Source organism: Corvus kubaryi, unplaced genomic scaffold (genome assembly GCF_017639235.1).
Source record: "Corvus kubaryi isolate FWS band 111438036 unplaced genomic scaffold, C.kubaryi_AGA036_p1.0 37232, whole genome shotgun sequence".
Lineage (NCBI taxonomy): Eukaryota > Metazoa > Chordata > Aves > Passeriformes > Corvidae > Corvus > Corvus kubaryi.
This window is the reverse complement of record NW_024581066.1, coordinates 4,076,411-4,101,831: the sequence shown is the minus strand read 5'-3', so window position 1 is coordinate 4,101,831 and position 25,421 is coordinate 4,076,411. Positions and strand designations below refer to the sequence as shown.

At 36.6% G+C, this 25,421-nt stretch overlaps 1 protein-coding gene across 1 annotated transcript in view; it reads left to right on the top strand.

Annotated features, from left to right (window-relative positions):
• The window catches only part of ADSS2 (adenylosuccinate synthase 2), a 36,083-nt gene extending 13,577 nt beyond the window's left edge, over positions 1-22,506 (top strand). The window contains exons 2-13 of the mRNA XM_042023015.1: positions 1,082-1,184; positions 3,640-3,708; positions 4,441-4,491; positions 6,240-6,306; positions 9,267-9,374; positions 9,667-9,748; positions 11,452-11,578; positions 14,368-14,522; positions 14,960-15,084; positions 16,085-16,182; positions 20,820-20,969; positions 21,722-22,506. Coding sequence (XP_041878949.1) covers positions 1,082-1,184; positions 3,640-3,708; positions 4,441-4,491; positions 6,240-6,306; positions 9,267-9,374; positions 9,667-9,748; positions 11,452-11,578; positions 14,368-14,522; positions 14,960-15,084; positions 16,085-16,182; positions 20,820-20,969; positions 21,722-21,774 — 1,188 coding nt within the window. The 3' untranslated portion in view covers positions 21,775-22,506. The remainder of the gene's footprint in view (positions 1-1,081; positions 1,185-3,639; positions 3,709-4,440; positions 4,492-6,239; positions 6,307-9,266; positions 9,375-9,666; positions 9,749-11,451; positions 11,579-14,367; positions 14,523-14,959; positions 15,085-16,084; positions 16,183-20,819; positions 20,970-21,721) is intronic.
• The last annotated feature ends 2,915 nt before the right edge of the window (positions 22,507-25,421 follow it).

Genomic DNA, 25,421 nt, shown 5'->3' with positions numbered 1-25,421 from the left:
GCTTAGTTTAAAAGTTTTTCTTTAAGGTTTTCCTTCTGTGAAGCAGTTTGTTTAATTTCTGGTGTGAGGTGCCTGTAAAGGATGTTCCTGTGGTTATGACAAACAGAACCATTTTGTATGTAACCTTGTCTTGCACAAATGACTGGGTCACAAGAGAGTATAAGCTTATTTTCGAAAGTACAACAAACAAGACCTGGGGATATTTGGTAACTATTTTGTAATCTTTCTAGTTTCCTAAGCCTTTCTTGACCGTCTTTAAGACTTGGTCACAAGCTGCTTTTCGTATTTTAGATGGATTTCACAGTTTAACAAATCTCTTAATGCTCTCTTTGTCGTAATGAAAAGAGCTAGAAATGTTTGAAATGTTCATTTGATGTAAATGGTTTCTGGTAACTTACGAAACCACAGTTGTAGTTGTCTTTAGATTCACTCCTTAAACGGCATGTTTCAGATATAAATTACTTGTACTGTTACAGAACTTCTCTCATCAGGAAAGAGGTATAGAATGAACTAGGTAGTTTTGCTGGTTACTTCACAGAAAAACATTCAAAAGACTGAATCCAAAATTCGGAACAACAAGCCTGCCTGTTGCCAGATGACAAGACTTACCTATCCCAATAACTGAATGGTTTTATACTCTCACTTTAATTGGGGTCTTGGTTTTTTTTTCCTTTGCTAAGTTTGCGGTTCCACTCTTAATACTTTCCTTAACTGTAACAAATAATAAATTTGTTATGTAATAAAATTGATGAGGGCTTTTAGAAATGTTTGCATATTCTAGAATATTTATGTTTCTATCTGATGATTTTAGAAACATTTTAATCTTATTTCATGCTTTTCTACCTTTGATGAACCAAAATACTGTCCAAAGTCTATATGGCAGTTAATACTAATGTTGAAACTGTCCAGTTTGACAGAACAACTTTGGCAGATTTCCTGGGAAAAGGAAATCTCTGAAATCTCTTTTTTCAGTAACAAATGAAAACTGCAGAATCAATTTATTCTCTCTCTCTACTGTGTGTTCATTTGTCTTTAGTGTCAAAAACTATTAACACTTTTTTTCTCCCTTCCCCCCACTCAGGGAGGCAATAATGCTGGGCATACAGTTGTTGTGGATGCTGTGGAGTATGACTTTCATCTTCTGCCAAGTGGAATCATCAATCCAAAAGTCACTGCATTCATTGGTAAGTGGGACATCTCTAAAAAGCAGTACTGTAGTTGCAGACTTCTGACACACTAAAATAACAAAACGTATCTGAGGACATACAGGATTAGGATTCTTTTTCTTCAATTTTTCATAGGCCTGAACTGTTCTACTGTCTTCCTAATACTGCCCTAGCTCATTTGTGAAGTTTTGATGACAGAAATTTCTATTGTCTTGGATAGTTCACCTTTGTTCTTACCCTTCCTATCAATATAAACAGCTAGCTGCCCCCCGTGTATCTTCATTCTCCCATTCCCTCTTATTTTCTCTACCATTTTTTTCTTTTCTCAGAATACCTGCTCTCTCTTCTAATCTTCAGCCCTGCTAAGTACTTACCAGTACTTTTTGAACCATAGATCTTTCCTCCCTTTTCCACTGGATTGTGCAATGAATGCTTACTCCAAAAGACTTCTGCACTCTAGACTTCTTACCAAGAAGTCATCTCAGGAGAGTACATTACAAAGTTTAGGGCAGTGGCAGTACTAGGTGATGTCAGGATCTATCATCTGTTTGCTTTGTGAAAAGGGGTTTAGGCTATCTAGTCTGTTGTCCATAAAGAACTACTTACCCCCTTACCTGTCTCCCTTCTTGGAATCCCATTTCCAGTCCTATATGTTTGGGTTTTTCCTTTGGATTGCTTGTATGACCAACTTAATAATGCTGTATAGCCCATAGAATTTCCTTCTAAAAATGAAGGTAAACATAAAACATAGGTACACACCATTATAACTATGTTTGTGCTTGAGTGCTGTTTCACCAAGCAGATTGGGTCTCTGGGTCGCTAAAGGCTATGGCTTACCAACACTTCCGTGTTGCTCTTTTGATACCCAGAGCTCCTGTCCCTTCCACAGTGTACTTCTCCAAATCTGGGCTCTGTTGCCGTGTTCCTCTGTCACTTCTTCCTGCATCTCATCGCTTTGAGCCTGTAGTGTTGCCTTTCAGCTTGCTGTATGTGCCAAGAGCAAGTGGTCATTGACAGTTTGCTAAGGAGCAGCTGAAGAGCCTCTGTCACAAGTCACTTGATTCATAAACAGTCCAGCTGGTAGTGACTGTATAATCTGTCAGCAGTAATTCTGTACTTGAAGGGATTTGGTGGTTAATTGCCTCTCTTCAGCTGTTACATTGTGACTTGATAATGCGATAGTTATGGACCAACTTGTCCTGCCTAATACTTCTACAGAAATGGAGCCAATGGGCATGGAAACAGATTCATGTTGATGATGGGAAGTTTGGGATGTTAACTGTTCCTAGTTTTGAGGGCTGAGGCTGATGATACTACTTCTATTCTCTTTTGATGTTACTGTATTATGATTTTTAAGATTATTGTTTGAAAACAGTAAAAAAGGATGCCCATTTGCCTTGTGTTGTTTGGTGGATTTGGTTGAATAGGAAAGCCCCCATTTTTTAAAAATACAGTAGTTCAGTGAGAACTTTTTACAAACCCTCTTACCTGTATCTTCTGTCTTTTGGTCTTGTCTGTTCTGATGTTTTTTCTAGATTCTTTTAGGTATGCCTTGTGTATAAAATCTCTTTCAGAGGAAAAAAAAGGCTTAGGATTCTTCTGAAAGAGCATATATGTAAAAAATAAAAACGGGTAAGGGCAAAATGATTGGAGTATTATGATAGAGTATTCCTATTGTTTAGGACTGCATCTTGAAGGTAATACTGAAGAAGTCTTAAAATACTTTGTGTTTTGATGTATAGAATGATTTTATCAGTGTGAAATCAGGTGATATGCAAATAGTTTTGGATTGCAGATCCCTTCTTTTGCTAGATGTTATACTGGTAGCTTTGAATCTACTGTGTTTGGTGTGACCTGAAGATGGTTCAGTTTTGCTGTGAGAATGCTCCTTCCTAGGCACTCAGTGATGGTGGTTAATTGTATGAACCTAGTAGTCTTTTTCTGAGCAATGTGACAGCTGTAGGAAGGTGAGCTTGCTTTTGATAGGGCTTTTTCCTCTGTTATTTTTGCTTGTCTGTTAACAGTCCCACCTCTATGTACAGAATATTCTGTGTCTGTTTACAGCAAAAGAGTGCCTGCAAGGATGCCGGTGTTTATAATGGTGATAGAAATGTGCTAAGCTTTTAGAAAACAATAGGGTTATTAAAATGAAGCACAAAGAGGGAAGTTAATTTTAGATATGAGAAAGAGGAAGTTGGATTTCAGACTGTTCTACAATTCTGTGACTGTTTGTATGGATCTAAATTGAAAGTTTGTTGCATTTAGTAGAAAGATTCAATGCATGTAGGTAGAAATAAATACTTTAGGAGCAAATCTGTCTTTTAGACAAATTCCTAAGAATCAAAATTGCATTAAGTTAAAAAACTTAAATGAAATACTCTACACACAAAACATGAAGTGTCTTTGAATTGTTTGAAATATTTTTCCCGTGCTCAACATAATTCACTCAATTTTGTATAATGATTTTTTTCAGGAAATGGTGTTGTAATTCATTTGCCAGGACTCTTTGAAGAAGCCGAAAAAAACTTAAAGAAAGGAAAAAGTGAGAATTTGAAGATACTACTTTTAAAATAGTTTGTGGGACACTCCTCAAATGATTTAGATGGAGGATGCCTCTGTAGAGGTTACATACAATGTATTTTTCCACAACTCCCTTTAGCTTTTGCTTTTTGACAGGAGTCTTGCTAGAAGTGCCAGAGCCCTCATGGGAAGGCAGAGGAAAGGAATCTCTGTACAGTTTCAGAATATAATCTAAATCAGAATTGTCTGCAGACATTTTTCTTTGCTTAAAAAAGCAAATTTAAGACGTGAAATGGCTTTTTTAAAGTGTGTTAACCTGTTCAAAGTCATTTGACGTCTTACAATATTGGGGTACACTTTGATGACCATGTTAATGTAAACAGATGCTTTGGTAATCGCTTCTTGATTCAGAACTCAGTTTTTGGATACTTCGTGTTATGTCTATAACCATGCTTGGCAGCAGTCTACTGTAAGTGGGGTAAATCAGTGGAACCAAAAGAGCTACTAATTGCTCGCTAAAATTGAGGAGCTAATAGCTTGAATTCTTCAGAATAAGCCTGATTTTCTCAGCTTTATAGGTTAATGCCAAGTTTTAATTACTGAAATTACTTTTTTTTTTACTCTGCAATGTGATTGCTCAGTCTTAAAATAAATTGACTGAAGACTAAGCATGAAAAGTATTTATACTTTATACATCAGAAGACAAAAATACTATACAAAGCATAATTTAAACTATTTCATTTTGCCTTTAAAGGACTGGAAGGCTGGGAAAAGAGACTAATAATTTCTGACAGAGCTCATATTGGTAAGTTCCTGTTTGTGGTTTGTTTTTTGTTGGGGTCTTTTTCGTTAATCTTTGCTTTTTCTGGACTTTCTGTGGCAGTAAAAGTGTGGTAATTTTTAGCCATCTCTTTATATAGGTCTGTACTTTTCTTTGGATTAAGTCTCCCTGGGTAGCTTTGGTTTATTGAAGGTCCTAGAATAAAATTGTTCACTCTGAACCCTCCCAGGTTTATATTCTAGTGATTTTTAAAATCCTATTCCATAAGCATCACCTGAGCAGGAAAGCAGGTTCACTTTCTAAATCAGAAGCACACAGCAGTCAGAAAGCATTCAGAAGTGAATTGATTAAGGATTCATTTCCCCTTTTGGTGTAAAAGTGGTGTTGCTCACAGTAACATTTCTTCTGGGAAATCAGGTGACTGGATGTGAGTTCAAACGAATTGTCTCCCTACCAAGGAAATTACCACATGCTTTCTAAAGGAGATTTTATGGGAAGGACTCGGTAGGGGTGGAGAGAATGGCTGCCCTCCTCGCAAGGAGCTCATCAGAGAAGCACTGAATCCAGCCTATGCTTCAGACAGCACTGCAGTTCAAAACCTGAAGTAAAATAGTCTTGAGTCCAATCCACCAACGCACAGCTTTAGAAACTCTTCCTGTACCACTCCTACCACACCTTGATTACATAAATTCATCCTTTAGATTAGCTCTTTAGATGTTATAACATTATTGCTGCCTCTGGTAGTCATTTTCTGGAGATGCAAACTGTTTAGGACTTCATAAGATAAAAGGTTGTAACACAGGGTAAAAAAGGTTTTGCTTTTGGTTTTGCTTTGTCTTGTTTTTTACACCAATCTGGAATAGCATAGTGAGTGAACTTACTGACAGTTACTTCAGTGTAAATATGTTTTTTCTTTGGAGTAACTTGCAAGTTTTTGGTCTTTCCCATGCAGTGTGTAGATAGTTTTTAACTTTCAGGAAATAGTACTTAAGAAAATCAGTTAAATTAGTTCTGTTAGCCTATAAGCTGTGCACCAACCCACCAATCTTTGTATTTGACATGAGTCCTGTAAGATTTTGGAGGGGGGGAGGGGTTGGTGGTGTTTTGGGTTTTGTTGTTGTTGTTCTGTTTTGGGGGTTGGATTTTTTTCTTTTATGGTAGACAAAGTATTGATACAAGGGATACTTTGCATAATCTTTGTCATTAATAACAATGCAATATGTAAAAACATAATCAGGGCTTATGACTTCTGTTTACATAACAGACATTGGTGGGAGCTTTTGTATTTTCAAATGTGTTTTAGTTGATGTTGCCTAAAACATAAAAATAAAATTGTTTAAAAAATCTGTAGAATGAGTGAGAATGTTAACTTGAAGGTCCCGCCTAAATTTTAGCAGTATGACCTTTTTTTGCTATATCCTATTTCCAGGATTTTCTTTCAACTGCATGTTTTCTTCATTTATCCATATGTTCTTTGGGGCCACTACGAAAGCGAAATGGCTTAGTTACTCTGTGGGATGTGTATACTCACTCTGCAAGTATTCTATAAAATGAACACTTTAAAAAAAGTCTCTGAAGAACCATAGAACTCTTCCCTGTGAAAAAATGTAAAAGAGAAGAAAAAACTCTTGTAATTTTATTTGCCTTTCTTCAGCGTGTATATTTATTTTCCACATTGGTAAACAGGACTAGAGTTGGTTCGAAGAAATCATTGCTGATGTAATAATTTGTTTCACACAAATTTTCATCTTAAGTTTTTTTTTTTTTCTTAGTGTTTGATTTCCACCAAGCTGCTGATGGCATCCAAGAACAACAGAGGCAAGAACAAGCAGGAAAGAAGTAGGTAGTTTAATTTTGTCAAACATGGGATGGCTTAGTACAAACAGGACTTAATACATCGAATCTCTGTTTTGCTTTGTCAGTGGGTTAAAAAAAAATTATCCGTGTAACTCTTGAATGTGGATTATGCAGGGATTATTTCTTACACTTTATCTTCCAGCGGCTAGTGAAAAATTATATGCTTAATTAAAGGGCTCTATCTCAATGTTTTGCCTTATGAAAAGGTTCCTAGTTTTTAATTTGCTAGTTTCTGCTTCCTAGTGTTTTCATTGTTTACTGGAGGTATTTGTTTCTGTAAAAATATATTTCTCTTTATGAATATTGAAGGACCCCTTTGGCATATCCGAATAACTGAAAGTCAGAAGTGCATGTAGATGTTCACATTGACTGCTACAGAATACTAGTGACTTTCTGAAGCTTTTAAAACTTCTAGAAACTATCTTGCTATGTTTTTAACTTGAGCTTTCCAAGTGGTTCACTAGTTCTTGGGGATAGGAAAAAAGATGGCAGAATTAACAGTGACATATCTACAGCTGGGAAGCAGTGTAGCACTATAGACTTCTCAGATAACAGTAAACTTAGAAGAACTTCCAAAAAGAGAGATTAAATGGATGAAAAGTAATTCAGACATACTTATCTGAAAATCTTTCATCCATGATAATATAACCTTTAAGAGTGTCTGATTTGGGTGTATCTTGCTTCACACTATTGAGTGATGGTTGGTCAGTTATTTTTACACAAGGTCACTTGCCTGCACTGTACCAGCTCCCTTGTTACCTGCTGGTTTAGGACTTAGAAAGCAAACAGAACATATAGATAGATATGGAAGAATATACTTCTTTTAATGAGCCGTTATGTGTGCATCAGCTATTCTTGAATGAGCGCAAGCTAAAATTGCTATATGACAATATTTGCAGTTAAAAACACTGCCAGTCATTCAGCTACTCGAGAGAAGGCACCACTTTATGGGTTAGTGTTAAAGATTGTAAGGGAAAGCCCAATTAATTTGCTTTAAAAAATCGCAGGAAGAAAGTTATGTTCAAAGCAAAAAAGCCTAAAGTCACTCTTACAAATGCTGTATTTCTTCTTTCAGTGGAGCTCTTGATATTCTGCAACAGTTTTCAAGCTTGTTAAAATTACCCTATTTCCTCCTGAATTTTAAGGCTAAATGACTGTAGTGGGGAGAGTAGTACTACAGACTAAGAACAAGCTATCATGGATTATCGAACAACTGTCTCTTGTTTGTTGGGGGCAAGGAATTGAAATAGTCTGCTAGCATGTCTTACTGTAGATTTGGCTACATAGCATAGTTGGGGCTAAAATTCTTGTGTCTAAGACTTCGAGAATTCTAAATGGTAAGTTTATTTTTTCTTTTAACTGAGTGCTTGTACCTGGTCAAATGTAACTCAGAAACCATCCCCAGTAAGGCTCATGTAGCTTCCCTTGCAGAAACGTTATAGAAAAGCTGATATAATACAGTATATTCTGCTTATACAATTGTTTTAGCTTCTGTAAGTACAGTCTTCTGACAACTTTTTTATTAATTGGTATGTCTTAATGAAACAAAATAAATGGAAACCAACCCTTCTTTTAAAAGATTCTCTGTGGAGAGTGTGAATTGGGATGGAGGCTAGAGTCAGTTGTTTATGCCACAATGTTCTGGTCTGGTTGAAGGATAGAGTGTGATGCAAAGTTCATTAGAATGTCTTTTTTTTGGACTGGAGGTAGACATCACTCCCTGAGATTACTTGGTATTGAGTCTAACTGGAAGAATTCCAGCTTTTGTCCAAGGTATTTTTGAATGTAATCCAAACTACTAAGGAACTACTAAGGATTTATGTACTTACTATGAACTGTTTCTTTTCACTTGCATATCAAGTGATTGATATTCGTTAAAATAAAGTTCGGATATGACCTGTGCCTCCTACTTTACCTGGAGACTCTCTTGAATTGAGTTATGGTATGGTACTTTCAAGGCAGTTTGAAGCACTATGGGACACTGCATATGCAGAATTTATAACTGATGAAGAGAAGGCTTTCTGTGTCTTATGGGGGGGGAACCCCAGACCAAACCAGTTAAAACAAATGAACAAGTAAGCTTAGCAACATGTAGCACACTTCTAAAAATACTGCAGACCTGTTCACTTCTCCTTAAAAAGCTACTTAATGTATTGAGCATGATGGGGAACATACTTGATAATCTGCCTGTGATGAGTGCAATTTGGCTCCATTTTGGTAGCTATGTAGCATGACTGTGGCAGAAGACATTCTCTGAACTAGCTGTACTTCTCTCAGGGTAAAGTCAGTGCAAGCAAGTTTTGTATTATATCATCACGGATTTAAGCTGGAAAAGGCTTTTCAGACAAAGTGGGCAGATAAGGGTAAGAAAAAGAATTCAGGTTTTCAGAATCAGCTACAGTGGAAAATCCATTCCTGAACCCTTAACATACAGAGAGCTTTTTGAGTGTCTCTGTCACTTTTGGATGTTTGGTAGTGTTTTCTGTTTTCCTGGCTCCAGCTGAGGTATTTCTTATATACAAACTTAAAATCCATACTCTTTGTTCTGTTGCTTTATGGAGGACTTTCTTTAGGTCTTCAGGACAGTATTTTAGGAAAGTGTTTATTTAGTTTCAGTTCATAATACTGAAAGATGTTTTCTTGACATTTGGTCCCTTAAGTATTAAAGTTCAGAATTGTGTACAAATAAGTATGTAAGAGCTCACTAAAGTACAAAAAATTATTGGTTTAAAACCAGAACTATGTAGAAGATTAACATATTTGCTTGTATAAGTAGAGATATTCTGACACGAGGTTGCATCCGAAAAGTGTCTTTTGTTTTAAATGCTTAAAATGAGTTAAATGCTCACAATTAACAGCATTTCATTTTATGCTAAGGATGGAATAGCTTTAAAGAAAGAATACCTTTATATCAATAACTCCTTGTTGTTATCTTTTCAAAGTTTGGGAACTACCAAAAAAGGAATTGGTCCAGTATATTCTTCAAAGGCAGCTCGAAGTGGACTCAGAATGTGTGATCTTGTTTCTGATTTCGATGACTTTTCTGAGAGGTAATTACTGTACACAGTTGTAAGCATAGTTTTCAGTTTCTGGATAGTACCCTGTGTAAGCAATTACATCTGGTTCCTGTTACTTTTCTTAATTAAAAGTTCTTTTAAAATAAAAAATTATATGTAATTCTATTAAATTATAAGATTGTAATTGTTATCATAATTTATTGTTTGAAATGGTTAAGCTACCAAATAATTGCAGATATGTAACCATTAAAAATCAAGGGTTGGTGGGGAGTTGAGGAGGAAAACAAATAAACAGAAACATCAGTGAAGCATTTTTGCCTTTCAGATTCAAAGTGTTAGCCAATCAGTACAAAGCAATATATCCTACCTTAGAGATAGATATTGAAGGGGAATTGGAAAAGCTGAAGGTAAGCCTGCTTCTGTCTCTTCAGTTACATAATCACTGTGTGCAGTTACTGATGTGCAAATCCCTTGGTGACTGATGCATGTGCTTGTGTGAGGAGTTAGAATATATCACAGGAAACTGTATGTATCAGTTTTGAAGAGTCTGCTGCTATCCTTAAGGACACTCTTGGCCCTGTTCTATGCAACATTTCAAAATTTGGTTTCAAGAGAGATACTGTGAATTTTAAGAAAAAGGCTTGTACAGGATGATTTCTTCTTGACTTACTTTTACTTGCTCAAACATAGAGTCTAGGAGAAAAAACAGGATTGTAGTTGGGAAACACATGCTTCATTGTAAAGCAGAATACTAATTCCTTGTCTCAGAAAGTTAAGAACTGAAGTAAATTGGTTTTCTAAGTAATAAGCCTTAAGAAAAAAAAAATACTGTCTACCAACATAGAAAAATGTAAATTGATAGCAGCAGAGCTAATGAAGCCTGATTGCCAGCAGTCTAATCTTGTGGTTAATTATGAATTCTGATTTGATGTTTTCCTTGCTATTGGGACAGTTGAGAGTTTTCTCACTCGTGTTAGGTTTTATTTGCACAGCATCCAAGTTGTTATTTGAAAATCTTGTCAGGTGTCTTACCCTTCACCTTTTTGTTTATGCTTTTTATAGAAACTTACCTATATGAGATTCTTTTTAACCCTTAAAATGTCAACCAAATGTGACACTGTTTAAAACCATTGAGGTGTGTGTGGAACAGGGGGAGCATGTGCAATTACATGATGATTCTTTAAGAAAGGCCAAAGAAATCATCCTTCCTCTACCTTTAATTTGTACAGCTCTAGAATAGGATATATGGGAGTTCTTAGCACTTCTATTTGCTTTACTTTAAATAAGGCCTGTTGTACATGTTGAGTTGTAGTATTTTTATTAATATATAGATCTAGAAAGCAGTTACAGTCGATTGCTTCATAATGCTTTATAGTTTACTTAATGCAATTCAGGATTACAGAATATCTGAAACTCCTGGTTAAAGTGGAAACACAATATGTATTTGTAGCTTGAGGAAAATTACTTGTCTTATGCTAATGCACTTGATTCAGTTCTGAAAAACAAAGCGTTATATTTCATGTGGAGTAAATTGTTAAAATGAGAACTTCCATGTGTTCTCATGGAAGAGAAAGGCTGTTTGCCAAGTGATAATCTGAACATTATTGGCTTCTTGCATCCAGCTACTCAGTGGCATTCAGGCATTTGACGCCTAATTCCAATAAATAACTTTTTACTTCTACTTACAAATTGCAATTCACAATTGTGTGCATTTGTTGGCTTCAGATGGCCAGAAGGGGAACTCCCTACATGGTGGTTTTGGGGGAGACATTTTGAACACTTGGAAATGAAATACCAAATACAGTATAGTGATAATACTCAATATGCTTGAATATTTCTAAGGCATTCCAGAAGTTTAGCTTTTTCTTTCCTCCTCACCCTTCCCCCTTTTTTCTTTCCACCTAGGAAGAATATACATACCTATTGTGTAAATCTGAGTCTCGTATTCTTCCTCCCTTTGTTCACATTATGGCATATTTAACATTTTTTTGTTTGCTTTTCCTTTTTGAAAGGAATATGAGCGTTGTTATGAGGGAACAATAGCAATTCTACTCTGGCTGCCTTTATCATAATGAAATTATACTATACAATAGTCTTTTGTATTATTCAGGGCTACATGGAAAAAGTAAAACCAATGGTAAGGGACGGTGTTTATTTCATGTATGAGGCTTTACATGGACCACCAAAGAAGATCTTAGTTGAAGGTGCAAATGCAGCACTGCTGGACATAGATTTTGGTAGGTATGGTCTTTTTGAGACACATGTTGCTATATGCTTACGTTGTGAAAAAGGAACATTAAATATAAACTCTGCTGTGATTAGCTGTTCTCATGGCAGAAATGGTTTTTATTTTGGAAGAACAGCACTCTCTCTGACTAGCAAATAATACAGGGGTGGGTGAGTGGGTGTGTTTATTAAATTATTTCAAAAAGCTGGAGACTCTGCCAAGAGTAATAATTTGAATGACAATAAAGATCAAGTGGCTCCTCTTAGAGTGTAGCTAGTACTTCAGTGTCTCTAAATTTTACATGAAATAACTCATGATTTTATACATCTGTGGAAATCACTTGAGAATAAAAATAGAGAGCTTTGAGAGACAAAGCATATATGCAAAATACTTCTTGACTTTGGAAAAATCAGCTTGGTTTTTTTTTTTAAAGTCTTTATATAACAGTTTTCCACTTTCACAATGTCGGGAAAGGTGTTGGTAATCTGGATTGCTAATGAGGCAAGAGTGAAAAGATTATCCCAGTCTATTCGATATTAAAAATTATGCAGTTTTTCTTAAAACACTGTAAGTTTGCTAATTAATTAGAAGATTCTAGCTTGTAAAAGCAGCTTCTTTTTAATTAGAGGATTATGTTTGGTTATGTTGTAACAACAGATAATGTGATACCTCTGTGTAAGCATAAGAAGCCTATATGATTGGTTCCTGCATTTTGTCACATTTTTCTTCAGTCTCACTAGCCTTGTAACCACATCATTTTTATTGTTATGAAGATGCTAATGGCTGAAATTGCAGCCTGTAAGGACTGCTGTCAAATATGAAATTGGCATACACTCAGCTTTTAGCCAATACAAGTTCTGATATTGGGCATTTTCAAACATACGCAGTTTGAAAGCCTCTTCTTTTAAGAGTAGGATATGTCTTAGATTAGTCACTGTAAGTATAAGCACCAAACTTTCCCATGATAATCTGAGTATTAGAAGACGCATCCTTTTTTAACAAGACAAAAAAAGAAGGCAGAAAGAAGTCTTCAGATACGCTTGTCACAGGGAAATCTTTGATGCGAAACGGAAATATTTGCAAAAGAGTCTATCTAAGGGGGTCTTTTTTTGTAAATGGTGAGTATTTTGGATTTCATGTAATTAGAAGGTGCAAGCAGTCTGACATACTATTATAGACATACCTCAGGTATGTCTATGTATGTCTATAATACATATGGAGTTGTTTGGATTAGTTAGATTTTTTCCCTGCCTCTGCTGTGACACTCAAACACACAGAGTATCTGCTCTCCTTAGGTAGATACCACTAGTGGATTGGATACTTGTGTTAACAATAGACAAGCCCTAGTTGAAAGGTTTGACATTGCCAATTTGATTATTAAGCATTCTGAATGAGGCTGTTGTCTGTGCCTTGTTGCATAGGAGTCTTAATACTGAAGTGAGATTTATAAATATGTGTCTGTTGGCAGTGAGGATAATAAATCCCAGGCTTGCAGTCCATCCCATTTTCCCAGATCCTATAGTGAAGTTCACGTGTGCATTTGTGTGGGGGTGTGGGGATGTATGGTCTTCTGTGTTTTTAAGTACAGGGTGATGATAAAGCAATGTAAATTTATTAGGCTGGGAGGTGAAAGTGAGTAAGAATTGTTCATTGTTTTTGACATCTACTGTCTATATTCACCTGTCAGTAAAGAAAAGCTTTATATTACTGTGTTCTCAGATTAAAAACTAATTAATGCTTGCAAAGTGCTGTTACATATCACTTCTATGCCCAGGTTTTTCTCTTGAGCATTTTGAGATACCTGAAGCTAATCTGAAGCTAAACCTCACTGAGCAGTCTCTGAAGGATTTTTGACTTTTTAAAGATGTATGTGTTGCTGAAAGAACTATATTGCTTTCAGTTCCTTTTGTCTTGATTGTTCCTCTGTTACCTATCTCTGATTCATATCAAAAGACATACAAAAATGTCTGACACAACAGGTAGAAGTTTCTTGATTATTTGCAGCTATAGTGAGGCTGAAGTATTGTTCACAATTCAGCTGAGGACTGGCATGCTTGGTTTCATTTTCCACTACTTAATAAAACAAAAAGGTATAAACCTAAGGATTTTGAGATGTTTAACTCTTTTCTTTGCAGTCTAGACTGCATTTTAAATGAGAGCTGAATATTTAACTAGAGACAAACTTGAACCACTAGACTGTATTCCAGGAGTCTTCTTTTTTTAATGATGATCTTTTTTTATTTGATTATGTAAGTAAAGTTGTTCTTTCCAGAATTCTGCATTTCATTGCAATTTCTTATCCTTGTAAGGTGCTGACCAGTTTGTAGAGCTTGTATTTTATTTTCCCTCTAAAAATTAAAAATAGTAGACCTGTATTCTCTAAGCTTTTAATACTGGCTTTTTAAGAGTCTCCCTTCAAATTTTTGCACTGTTTTATTAGTGAGTATATTTAATATAAGAAAGCAAGGCACATTTCTCTGGTGTCTTACTCCTGTTTTTTTTACATGTATGATCATTCAGAATTGTTATATAATCCATATTTACCAGCTGAAGTAAGTGGTAAGATTTCTACCTTTTCCTAAAAAGGTGGATCAGACAATGTACATACAAATCTAAGAGCTCATTGAATGTGTTCTTGACTGTAAACTATATTTATTGTGTGTTTTGGTTTTCAATGTTGTAAAATCTAGGTAAGTGCAGTGCAAATACTATTTCTCACCAGGTTAGACTTTTTTAAAAAAACAGTTTAAACCCAGTGTTTTAATAACTTTCTAAACCCAATGTTTTGGTTTTTAATAGGCACATATCCTTTTGTGACTTCATCAAACTGCACAGTTGGAGGTGTGTGCACAGGTCTGGGCATGCCACCGCAGAACATCGGAGAAGTGTACGGGGTTGTGAAAGCCTACACAACCAGAGTTGGAATTGGTGCCTTTCCTACAGAACAGAATAACGTGAGTATTACAGCCTCTGGTGTGAGCTGCAGCTGGCTGAAATAATGTGGTGTGTCTTGTCTGTCTTTTGTTAAGTCAGTGTTAACAACGATTACATGCCAGTAGGTAGGTGACAGTATGTTTGGATGTCTCAATCTCATGGTTCTAGACTGAGCTTACTGGGCTATCAAACCTGAGTGTAATTTTCTTGATATTTCTGTGGAATAGAAGGCTACAGCAGGAACAAATTTTGAGAAGTTTGCCTAAAAATTGTTCTCTTGAATTAGAAACAGCATTTTGTATTGCTGTCTTCATCCAAATGGACAGCATTGTGAAAAACTGGGGGAAGGACTTTTAAGGTAATATACAATATATTGTAAAATGTTAAGTAAACACCTGCATCATGTATTTGCAAATCAAAAGAAACCCACACACTCATGTGTCTTACTCTTTGTTAGGAAATTGGAGAATTGCTGCAAATGAGAGGTAAAGAGTTTGGTGTTACCACTGGTAGGAAGAGAAGATGTGGCTGGCTGGACCTTGTGTCACTCCGATATGTCTACATGATTAATGGATTTACTGCGTGAGTTGTTTGCACAGCTTTGCTGGCAACATGACAGAAAATCGTGAAATGCTGTAGATTACTGTAAATTGTACATATACTAGTTAGTAACATTTGTACTGTTAATATTGATCTGTTGATTGTTTTGATATTTTGATAAATTAGCCATTCCTCATTTTTCCTATCATTAAATATTTTTACGTTTGACATTTTCATACAAATAGATTTTTCTTTCCTTTCTTTATGGAGATTTCTTTTGTTCTTTGTCTTCAAAATAAGAAAGATGGGAACCCACCAGTATTTTCATTAGTATGTGTAAATATTAAAAATTTGGATATGTCTTTGGGATGTTAATTAAAATGAAAGATTGGTGCCTGAAACAAACTGGTATAAAGTTTCTAGCAGATCAAATAGTATAAATACATATTTTATTTAAATATTTATTTTTTTCTTGTTCTTTGTGGGTTTTATTTAAAATAAGATGCAGCCAGGTATTTGTAGAGCTAGGGTTTGATTATTTTTCTGCCTTCACAGAGGACAGGAACAGACAGCAACAGGCATCATGCAGTGAAATGGTCATCTTAAATGGCTATACCTTAAATGGTTAGGTATCTTGGCAGCACCCTCACCAATTAAAATTTTAACACTTAAAGCCATAGACAAATTAATTCAATTGGAGAATATATGTTCTTTCATTTTTTTGACATTCTCATGTAGTAATAGATTAAGGATGCAACAAAAACTGTCTTTAAACCTTTTTTGGTTTGTTGTTTTGTTTCAGTGGTTGGTTGCTTTTGGTTTGGGATGGTTTTTTTTTTTAAGTCTGACCAGATAACAGATTAGTGTCATATGAGATATTTTTCTGAAGAAATAAAATTAATTGCAGGAATCAATTTTGTTTGATTCTTTGTTGGTTTGTTGTTTTGGGGGTTTTTTTGTTGTGGTTTTTTTTTTTTTTTTACAATGTGATAAGATTCAAGGGTTGTTGAACTTGTTTAACCAGAGTAATGTTTCTTTATAGATTGGCACTTACCAAATTGGATATCTTGGATGTATTTCCAGAAATCAAAGTTGGTGTTGCATACAAACTAGATGGTGAAATCATACCTCATTTTCCTGGTAAGACTGCTTATTTAAAAATTTTAGATTTTGGTGAAATGTAATCTGGTACTTTTAAATGCATTTAACTTCTACTTTTAAAACTTACAAGAGCAATATTTTACTTCAGCATCAAGCCATTAATGTCTTCCAGAGGCACCAGACATATCTTTTACCACACCTGTACCTGCACCCTAAAGACACCTGTACCAAATACTGGTTTTTGCCTACTAGAAAGATTCAAAGAGCTATATAAAGCTTGTAAAACATACATGTTGCTACTATTTGTCCTTTTTATTTTATACAGCCTGCATCACCTTTAAGCTAAATTGGAAGCTTGTTTCATACTCTAAACTCTGTTATCTTGTTCCCACTACTGTATCGCTGCCCATTTTTAGCAGGCCAGGTCTTTGTTTAAGCATGCAGTGAACCCCGTGAGAGAACTGGTCCTGTTGAAAAGCCGAGTTTTTCTTTCCCTCTGTTACTTTTCTAACAGTTCACTTCCCTTTAATGATTCATGGAGCAGCCAAAACCTGTTACAGCTACACAGTGTAAACGAGGGACAAGGGATGGGAGAAGAAACTAACAACTAGTTTAGGTGAAAGAAAGCAAGACTATTTTCTAATGCATGGCCAATGTACATCAGCTTAGCATGATAGAAACTGTAGTTCCTGATGAGGGCAGTGGTCATTTTTACTTGAAAAGTTTACCTGTATGTTAAAATATTCAAGTATCACAAGCCAGTGTTCTTTATAGGTAATGCATCTTGTTCAGTTTGCGATAGAGATACTCCAGAAAAAAAGGAAGAACATAAAACAGTACTAAAGATTGGGCTTTTTGATTTTTATAATGTGCACATAGATGCCCATTTTCATTCTAATTGGTACCTCAGGGTTAGAGGCTGGTCACAGGTTACAGTTTTTCAAATGATCTCATCATCATCAGAGAACTGTTTGTGGGTGAGGAGATCAACTTAGTAATTGGATACAACACACACAGGATTTATGTAGTACAAAGATGTAATTACATATAAAGGAGTGATGACTGCCACTAGTCCTTGAAAATAGCACATATCTGTTAAGAGTAATTCATAAGGAATTTAAAAAAATCTTTTGTTTCTCCATGTGCTTGTGGGAGTTCTCTAACTGATTTGCTGTACAGGATCTTCAAACAAAAGTGCCAGTTCCAGTCTGAATGCATGCTGAATGACTTTGATTCAGGAAATTAGTACTCATCTTGCACTGAACCAGGGAATGCTTTTCCCTTTTAAAGACTCAGGTATTACCTGATTGATACTCATAGCAAAACATTAAGGATATTTGTGTTTACTTGAAACAGCCTTTGAACATAATGGAGATTGCACATTTGAATTGAGAACTACTCAGTAAATGCTTTTCCTGTAGCCTGTTGTCTGACCTTGTGCTCAAGCTAGGAGAACCTTTTCTAGCAGTCCATCCTTAAAGATGACATAAGCAGGTGGCCATGTTGTACAGTGCTAAGACTTCAGTAACTGCTTTTTTTTTTTCATTCATCTTCATTCATTGTACTTCTCAGATAGGGCCAGAATCTTGTTAGATACAACTCCTGAGGGGGCAGACGTTGTTCCCTGTATATGCCTAGGTAAAAGGTAGCTGACCTTTGGTCATAGCAGCACAGTGTGGCTCACCTGCCTGTATTTTTCTTTACTGTATGAACAATTAAGAATTCTGGTAGAACTTTAGTAGAAGCTGTTGACACATTGTCTTCCTTAAAGTGTCAGGAAGGAGTTTGAGCTGAACTTCTGGTAAGCTGAAAGATGCTGTCTCTCACAGTGCCTCTGTGTTCCACACCTCTCTTTGCTACACTCCTCAACATTTGGCAGCATTTTCAGCACACATGCTGCAGGGTACTCCTGCCCCGCCATAAAAAAACAAAAGGTAACTTTCTTCCCACTTTGTGTTTTGCAGACCATTAGACTGTTTCTGATGTCTGCATTTTTGCATGCTGTGTGCTTGTATAATTTTTTTTTTCTCAAACTTGCCACTGACATTTGAATTTAATTTAAAGAAAACTAGTCTGGGAATCCCTCACTGGCAGACTATTTCTTTCTCTCTCCCCTTCCTACCCTCCCACTCTCTTGGAGATGTTCATGATTTACCCTTCTTGTGAAATGACTGTGTCTAAATTAGAAGCACACACAGTACCCACCATCTCAGGAAAAGCATGCCATGTTTCATATATTGTTCCTTTTCCCACCTGGATCAGAGAATCGTACGAGTCTCACTCAGGGTTATTTAGCTTAGCTTTCTGTGGGCATTTCACAATTGCCTCTTAAGCAGGAGCCTAAAATGTCTTGTAAAGTTACTGCTGACTTCAGGCAGTGTTACTGAGGCTGTAGTCTTTTGCTGGCCAGTGACAGGAGTTTATGGAAGACAGAACTTCCTGCTAGCTTTGAGCCAATCAGTTTTAAAAGAATGTGAAAGCTATGGTCTAGTTCTCTAATGCCTCCTGTCCAAGTTCAGACATCAGTTGATTTCAGCACAGAGAGACATAACCTCTAGCTCAGGAGACTGAGTTTGAAAACACAGGTGCTTAGGAAATTGGGAGATTATTTTGGACAAGCTTTACTTTCTTGTTTGTTTTTTTTTCCCCTGCACTTTTTCCCTGGGCATTTGCTGTAGATTAAAGAGCTGGAACACTAATCTAGATGCACCTTTGGTCTGACCTATATATGACTATGTTGATGTTCAGTTTCTGGAAATTGCTGGAGGATCTTTCTCTTACAATGGTTCCAAGGTCCCAAATCTGAGCTATTTTTTCTGAGTTGGAAGTAACATCACATCACTTCCCAAATTATATCATTATATTTGCTGTCTGTTATATAGTTAAGCTGTTAAGGAATATTCTAGAAACCCTAAAAGGTAAATCCCTTCAGTGAAAAGCTGAGAGAAATATAGATGGTGATTAGATCTGGTACTACACTGAGCTCAGTTCGTGGCTTGTCTTTACCACACATCGTCTTGTATCACACCTGCTGGAACAAAATTAAAGAATCATTTGAAGCATCAAACAATGTAACCCTTCTTTTTCTTCTCTCTTATGGGGAAGTAAGGAATTGAACTAGGCTAATGGAAGATTGTAGTCTTAGACCATTCAGTACCAAATGCTTTCAGCTCAGCCTGTTTCCCTCAGCCTCATCAGGAGGCTTCAAAGAAAAAAAAAGCCCTGTGGACATCCAAGATTAGGTGTTCGTTCATTTCCCCTCTTCAGAAAGAGGGAGGCTAGCAATCATCTGCACTGCTGGGAGATCAGTTTGTGGTTTTGCACTTTGAGTGTATCTGTTCTGTTGTACAGATCACCTGGACAGCAGACAGCACCTCACTTGTTACTGCTGACAGTAAAGTGCTTATCCTTGGCCTCTACAACCCAACATCCTTAATGTGCCTGCCTGTCTGTTCTGATTGCCACGAGTATTGGTTCAGGATCGTTTGCCATAGCCTGGGAACACCTTGGTCCAAAACTTTGCGCATTTCTATGCTGTTATAGACTTTGAGGACAGCAGAGCAGTCTTCTTTCAGCCTTTCTCAAAATGCTTAGTTAATAAAGCTGCCCTTACAGCATTGCTGCTGTTGAGCTGCTGCCTGCCTCAGGACAAATTGTTCAATGTGCTAAGCTTGAGTTTGTTGGCTACACACATGCTGGAGGGGATTAGTATGTGGTTTTGCATTTGCACCTCTACTGTGCCTCTTGCACCTCAAACACTTTCCCAAGCTGACCAGCTGTCCTGGCAGGAGTGACTTGATCCTACATAACATTAATTGCCATGCCCCCTTTTTCAGGAAGGCAAGAAGGAATGCCTGGTTTTTCCCATTTTTTATCAGTATATTTTGATCATTTTCAGACTTAAGCGCTTTGTTTTGCTGCCCTGTGTGATTCCAAGACTTAATGTTCAGATAATTACTGGAGTGATTCAATTCCATTACAGTATGCCTAGCACGTTTTTCAGTACTAGAAATCATCACAGGGTTCATAGTTAAAGGACAACATTGTAGCAAGTTACGAAATGAAGGACAAAATATTGCTTCTGTTCTGAGAAGCAGTGGGAACAGTTACTGTTCATACAGTGGGACTCCACACTGGTTGGCAAATTCATTGTAGAGTTTTGGGGCAAACGGTCTGGGCATCAGAAGTCTGTTAAGTATTAACTACATCTTATGACTGTGTTTAGTAAAAAGTATACTCCTATGCCATTGTAAAATATGTTTTAGCTTCTTGATACTTACAGGCTGGTTCTTAATTTTGCTTTCACAATTCCCTCTTGAAGGGAGAGCTGGTTCTCAGTGTTTGTTCAGAAAAAAAAAAAAAGAACGTTTTGGGGAATTATTTCCCTGAAAAGTTGATTTCTGAACTGAAAAGATTATGGTTTCAGCAAAATATTGCATGTGACTGAGCACTGGAATTCCTAAAGTCTGAGTCCTGATAGCTACTGGATTTCGGCCCCCCCCCCCCATGCTTATATTAACAAAAAACCTGACACTTCAGTGACTTCAGTGCTTGTATTATCTTATGAGCAAACCTCTTTGTGTAAGGAAAGAATAAAAGCTTTACAATTAGTGTTTCATGGTAGAGAATATGCAGTGTCCATGGACGTAAAATTTTTGTTTCTGTTTGTTTCTCAGCCAACCACGAAGTCTTAAACAAAGTAGAGGTTCAGTATGAGACACTCCCAGGATGGGTTACGGACATATCAAATGCGAGGACGTTCGATGAGCTGCCTGTAAATGCACAAAATTATGTTCGTTTTATAGAAATGGAGTTGGGTGTTCCTGGTAAGTAGAACAGATTTTTCTTCTTGTTGTCTGGGTTATTCCTGCTGCATGAAACCTGTTTGGTATTTTGTATTAATGAACACGCAAAATACTGAAAACTAGTTTGTAACTGTGCTTATTGTGATGTACCTGGTGCCACCGGTGATTATGGTTTTACTACTTTTTATTTAGTTGTTGAACTCTTAATTTGAGAAGTTTTTATATTCATTCCTTCCATGGCTTATACTGTAGTTCTTGTTCAATTAAGATGTATTTTTTTTGTAACTTGCTCAGGTGTCTTTTAGATTGGTGATATTCGGGGTTTAGTTTTGCTACTGTCATAGTCAGTGGGACTGTGGGTTATTAATTAGTGTGATGAATTATATGTGAGAGTAAGAGATCCTGAACATATCCTGAATATATCAATATTTCTCTATGCTCCCTAATAAAGATGATCCTGTGGTTCCATCCAGAGATGGAAATTAGGAGATGATGAAAGTCTTTACTTTTCTGATAGTTTCTAACTATCTTTTATCTTATAATCTGTAAAAGTGATAAATTGATTATGGCAGTTTCAAGAATACCTGCTTTTTTGAAGTTATCAGTGCATTCTTTGAGAACAACAGACAAAGTTACCCTTTCTTAATATGTGAATAGTATATGCTGTGGTTTTCTTCAAAATGTGGTACTTAAGATGAGTTTGTTTATCTTAAGATACAATCCACTCTTGCTTTGTATTACTTACAATAAAAGTTTGCTTTTCTCTCCTGCAGTTAAATGGATTGGAGTAGGGAAATCCAGAGAATCAATGATCCAGCTGTTTTAAAGATTTCAGATGCATGGAAGAAAGCACACTCCTCAAAAGACTGCTCATTCTTAAATGCATTAGTAGCCCGCAAAGCAAAGATGTTGGAAAGATAGATTTTTGCATGGGAAGAAATGCTAGAGTTGATACCCCCAAATGAATTGCTACTCCTGAAAGAGACTGTGACATGAACCTGTATCAATTCGTGTTCAACTGCAATTTCCAGGACACTTGTCATTGTTGTTCAAGGTGCCATCAGATTTTTTTTTTCTTTACCTAGTATTTACTTCATAATGTAATTCCTGTTTGAAAATCTAAGGTAGCATTACTTTCATGACTGTTTGTCTTTGTTATCCTCTCTCTGCTTTTGGCGGTGTTACTTCCCTGAAATTTTAGACAGTAAAAATAATGCAGTTTTGCACAGATAGTTTTACATCCTCATTATTTGTATTCCTAAAGCTGTTGTATTCTTAATGACTGCTCTTGTGAGTGATTAAAGAGGGGGAGTCTGATTTTATAATGCTATAAATGCTGTCTAAATTATTGTGTGATCTGTTTTTTAAAAGAAGATGTGATGCCAGGTTGTTATGAATGTCCAGGTTTTTTTAGCTGTGTAACACAGAAAACTTACTCTTTGTAACTCACAGAGGATGCTCAAGTGTTTACCAGGAAGTGTGCCCAGAAAGTTAGAAAAACGATATTGTAAAAAGTTCATTTGCAATTATTAAAGAACCGTTCTGATTTTGAGTTAAATGTTTTATAATGTTACTCTTTCTTTCCCTGGCATTTTAAAAACTCGGTGCTTCTCCACTTCCAAGGTGTGTATCTTAAACTGTTCCCCTAATTAAATGGGGTTATATTTGTATTTTGTGAGAAGTCTTAATGTTTTGATGCCCTTTTAAATTCTTTTCTTCAGAGTCAATTGAAGATCTTTCTCTGGAGGATTGCCAAAGTGCAGACGCTCTGTGTTCATAAGCTGAAGATGCTTTAGAAATAACATTTAAAGTATTTGTATTAATGTATTTGCTTTGGGTGTAGGGTAAATAACAAGTATTCACCTCAAAACATCTGACATATTTTGGATTATAGTTGGGAAATGTGGAAATGTTCTAGAACTATTTAAATTTATAACCATTATTATCTATTCCAAAGAATCTGATTTCTTTTAGCAACAACCCAGTAATTACATATTCCCTTTCCAGATTGCTAAGAATGACTCTGTTTTTACACACTGTGCTGTGGTATTCATGTGCTTCCTTTTCACTTTAAAATAAAACTTACTTTGTTTCCTAAACCCAAGTTTCTATCAGGGTGGGGCAATAGTTTTAGATTTAGTTTAATAGATTTTGGCTGCATATAAGAATACGTGAACGAGTATAAGAAACTTCTAATGCAAAATAAAAGATACGAGGCCTTTTGGTTTGTCTTGAGTAACCATATGTTGCCTGAAATAGAATAGATTTGTTGGACTATGTTGCTGCTGAGGTGGTTAGCACAATTTTTTATTCTAAACTGACACAAAATAAAATTGCTTATCCTAAGAGGAGAGACAGGAGGGTTGAAGGAGAAAACTACTGATTTTTAGGGAGCATTTTCTATTGCTTGCATGTGACAGAGCAGTAAGTGGGGTCTGTATTTTACTGGTGTCATGTGTGGAAAAAGGTGGATACCACAGAATGCTGGAAAATTGGCAAATACAGTGAGAAACCTTTGTATCAGTATTGCATATAAAGATCATTCTGATCAGCATTAAAAAGTAAGCAAGGTAATTTTTTTTTTTTTTTTATGGAGAAGATGAAGGTCTAGTTTTGCTGTCAGCCCTGTGGTCCAGGAGAGAACCATACCATCCCTCCCTAGCTAAAGGACATCTTGAATTGCAGATCTCCTCCTAATTCCCAGGCAGAGAAAAGGAGGGATAGAACTATGTGAAACAGAAATTCCAGTGTTTATTTAGAAGGAAAAAATTACTTTTTTCGAGGCAGTAGATGGAATTGATGTTTCAGTGTGAGCAAGAGGTAATAATTACTAAGTATTCTTGTTTCCCTGTAGCTGTAGGAGGCACCAAGGGGATTTGTGCTTCAGTGAAAACTACTAGCCAAGGTCTCTGGGCCTAGCTGGTTCAAGAAGTGAATAAATAAATAAATAAATGAGGGCATGTTTCCTTCTACAATCACTGAATAAACAAAACACATCTATGGAGCTGTGTTTCACTTCTGCCAAGCAGAGACCTTCAAGGTTTCCATTTTTTCACTGTTGTAACTCCACTGTACAAACTACCATTGTTTTTCAGTGGAGGAATTCATATTCCCAGATGCAGCAGTATTTCTGAGCAATACAGCAGTAGCCTAAAATGAGACAAAGTATTTGTGCAGTGTTTTGAAAGCAACAAAACAGAACTGCCTTGGATGCAGTAGTGATTTACATTCTTTTGCTGTCTTTTAAATTCAGCTGAGATTTTTCTTTGATTCTTCCATTCAAGGGCAGGCCTGGAAAGTTGAAATCATTCTCCTACCAGTACTGGTCCAGGATATATGTGTTCTAGGATCTGTTGGTGTATATTTACTGTCATGACCTGGAACAAAGAATTTTTCAATTTCAGGTGGTTAAACTTGGCATCTGTGAAGTGTATTATGTTGTCCCTGCATGCCTAGTTTTGCCTAAGTTTTCCCGGAGTGAAGTCTTGGACTGGTGCACAAACACTTTCCTTGTGTCAAAGAACGGTTATACCCCACCAAATTTCCCCCTCACCCAGTGCCCCCTTTTCTCTCCCTTATTTCACTTGTACAGATGTGGAAATAGGCTGGGATGTTGCCACCAACCTGAATGTTGTGGGAACAAACACTTTAAGTTACAGAGGTTTGTTTCAAGCTTCATGTTCAGCTGTGGAACCAAGAAGGAAGAAGAGAACAACAGCCTAATACTTGACCTCCAGCAGGGGCAAAGGTAAATGGCTTTGAAGACATGTGTAGCTTTTTACCTCTAGATAAAATTCTGTGTTCTGCCTTTCCCCCCCTTCATTAATCAAGAAAGGAATTGAACTAATTCTCAAAGGAATTGCCCCACTCTTTGGCAAAAGGCTTTCTGTTGTCCGTCACAGGCTAGTAGTAAGCTGTGGTAGAAAGAAAAACCTTCATACTTTGACAAGCATCTATTTCTCAAGCCCTTCCTCTGTGCTTGCTCTCTCAGAAGGCTCTAGAGGTGCTGCCATGGAAGGGGAGAGGATGGCAGCATAGGATAGTAGTTGAAATTGATTCTCGTCCAAGTGTCCCCTCCTGCTAATGGAATGTTTTCAGGAGGCAGGGATACCTGTTAGACCAGACAAGGCTGATGACAGACAAGGTATTTTGATCTCACTCTGTTCTTGCTGCCACTGATATATTTATGAGGCTGAATCTCCCAGGCTTGTGCTGTATTGCAGCATTTAATACCCTTATGTCCCTACAGATTTAGTGAGCCTCCTTTACTAATGAAATAAGAGGGAAAGTGAGGGATACTTCTGCTGCTTTGCCTTTCCATTTCTGTTCCACATGTAATTGGGTTTTGGCATGCAGCTAATGGACAAAACCTTTAGATAAAGGGGCAGACGTGATGTTGATGTCATGCTGCTTTTGTCTGCCATCATCCTGGAAATCTACTTCCTAATAAAAGATGATAGTTTCCTTTTGCTG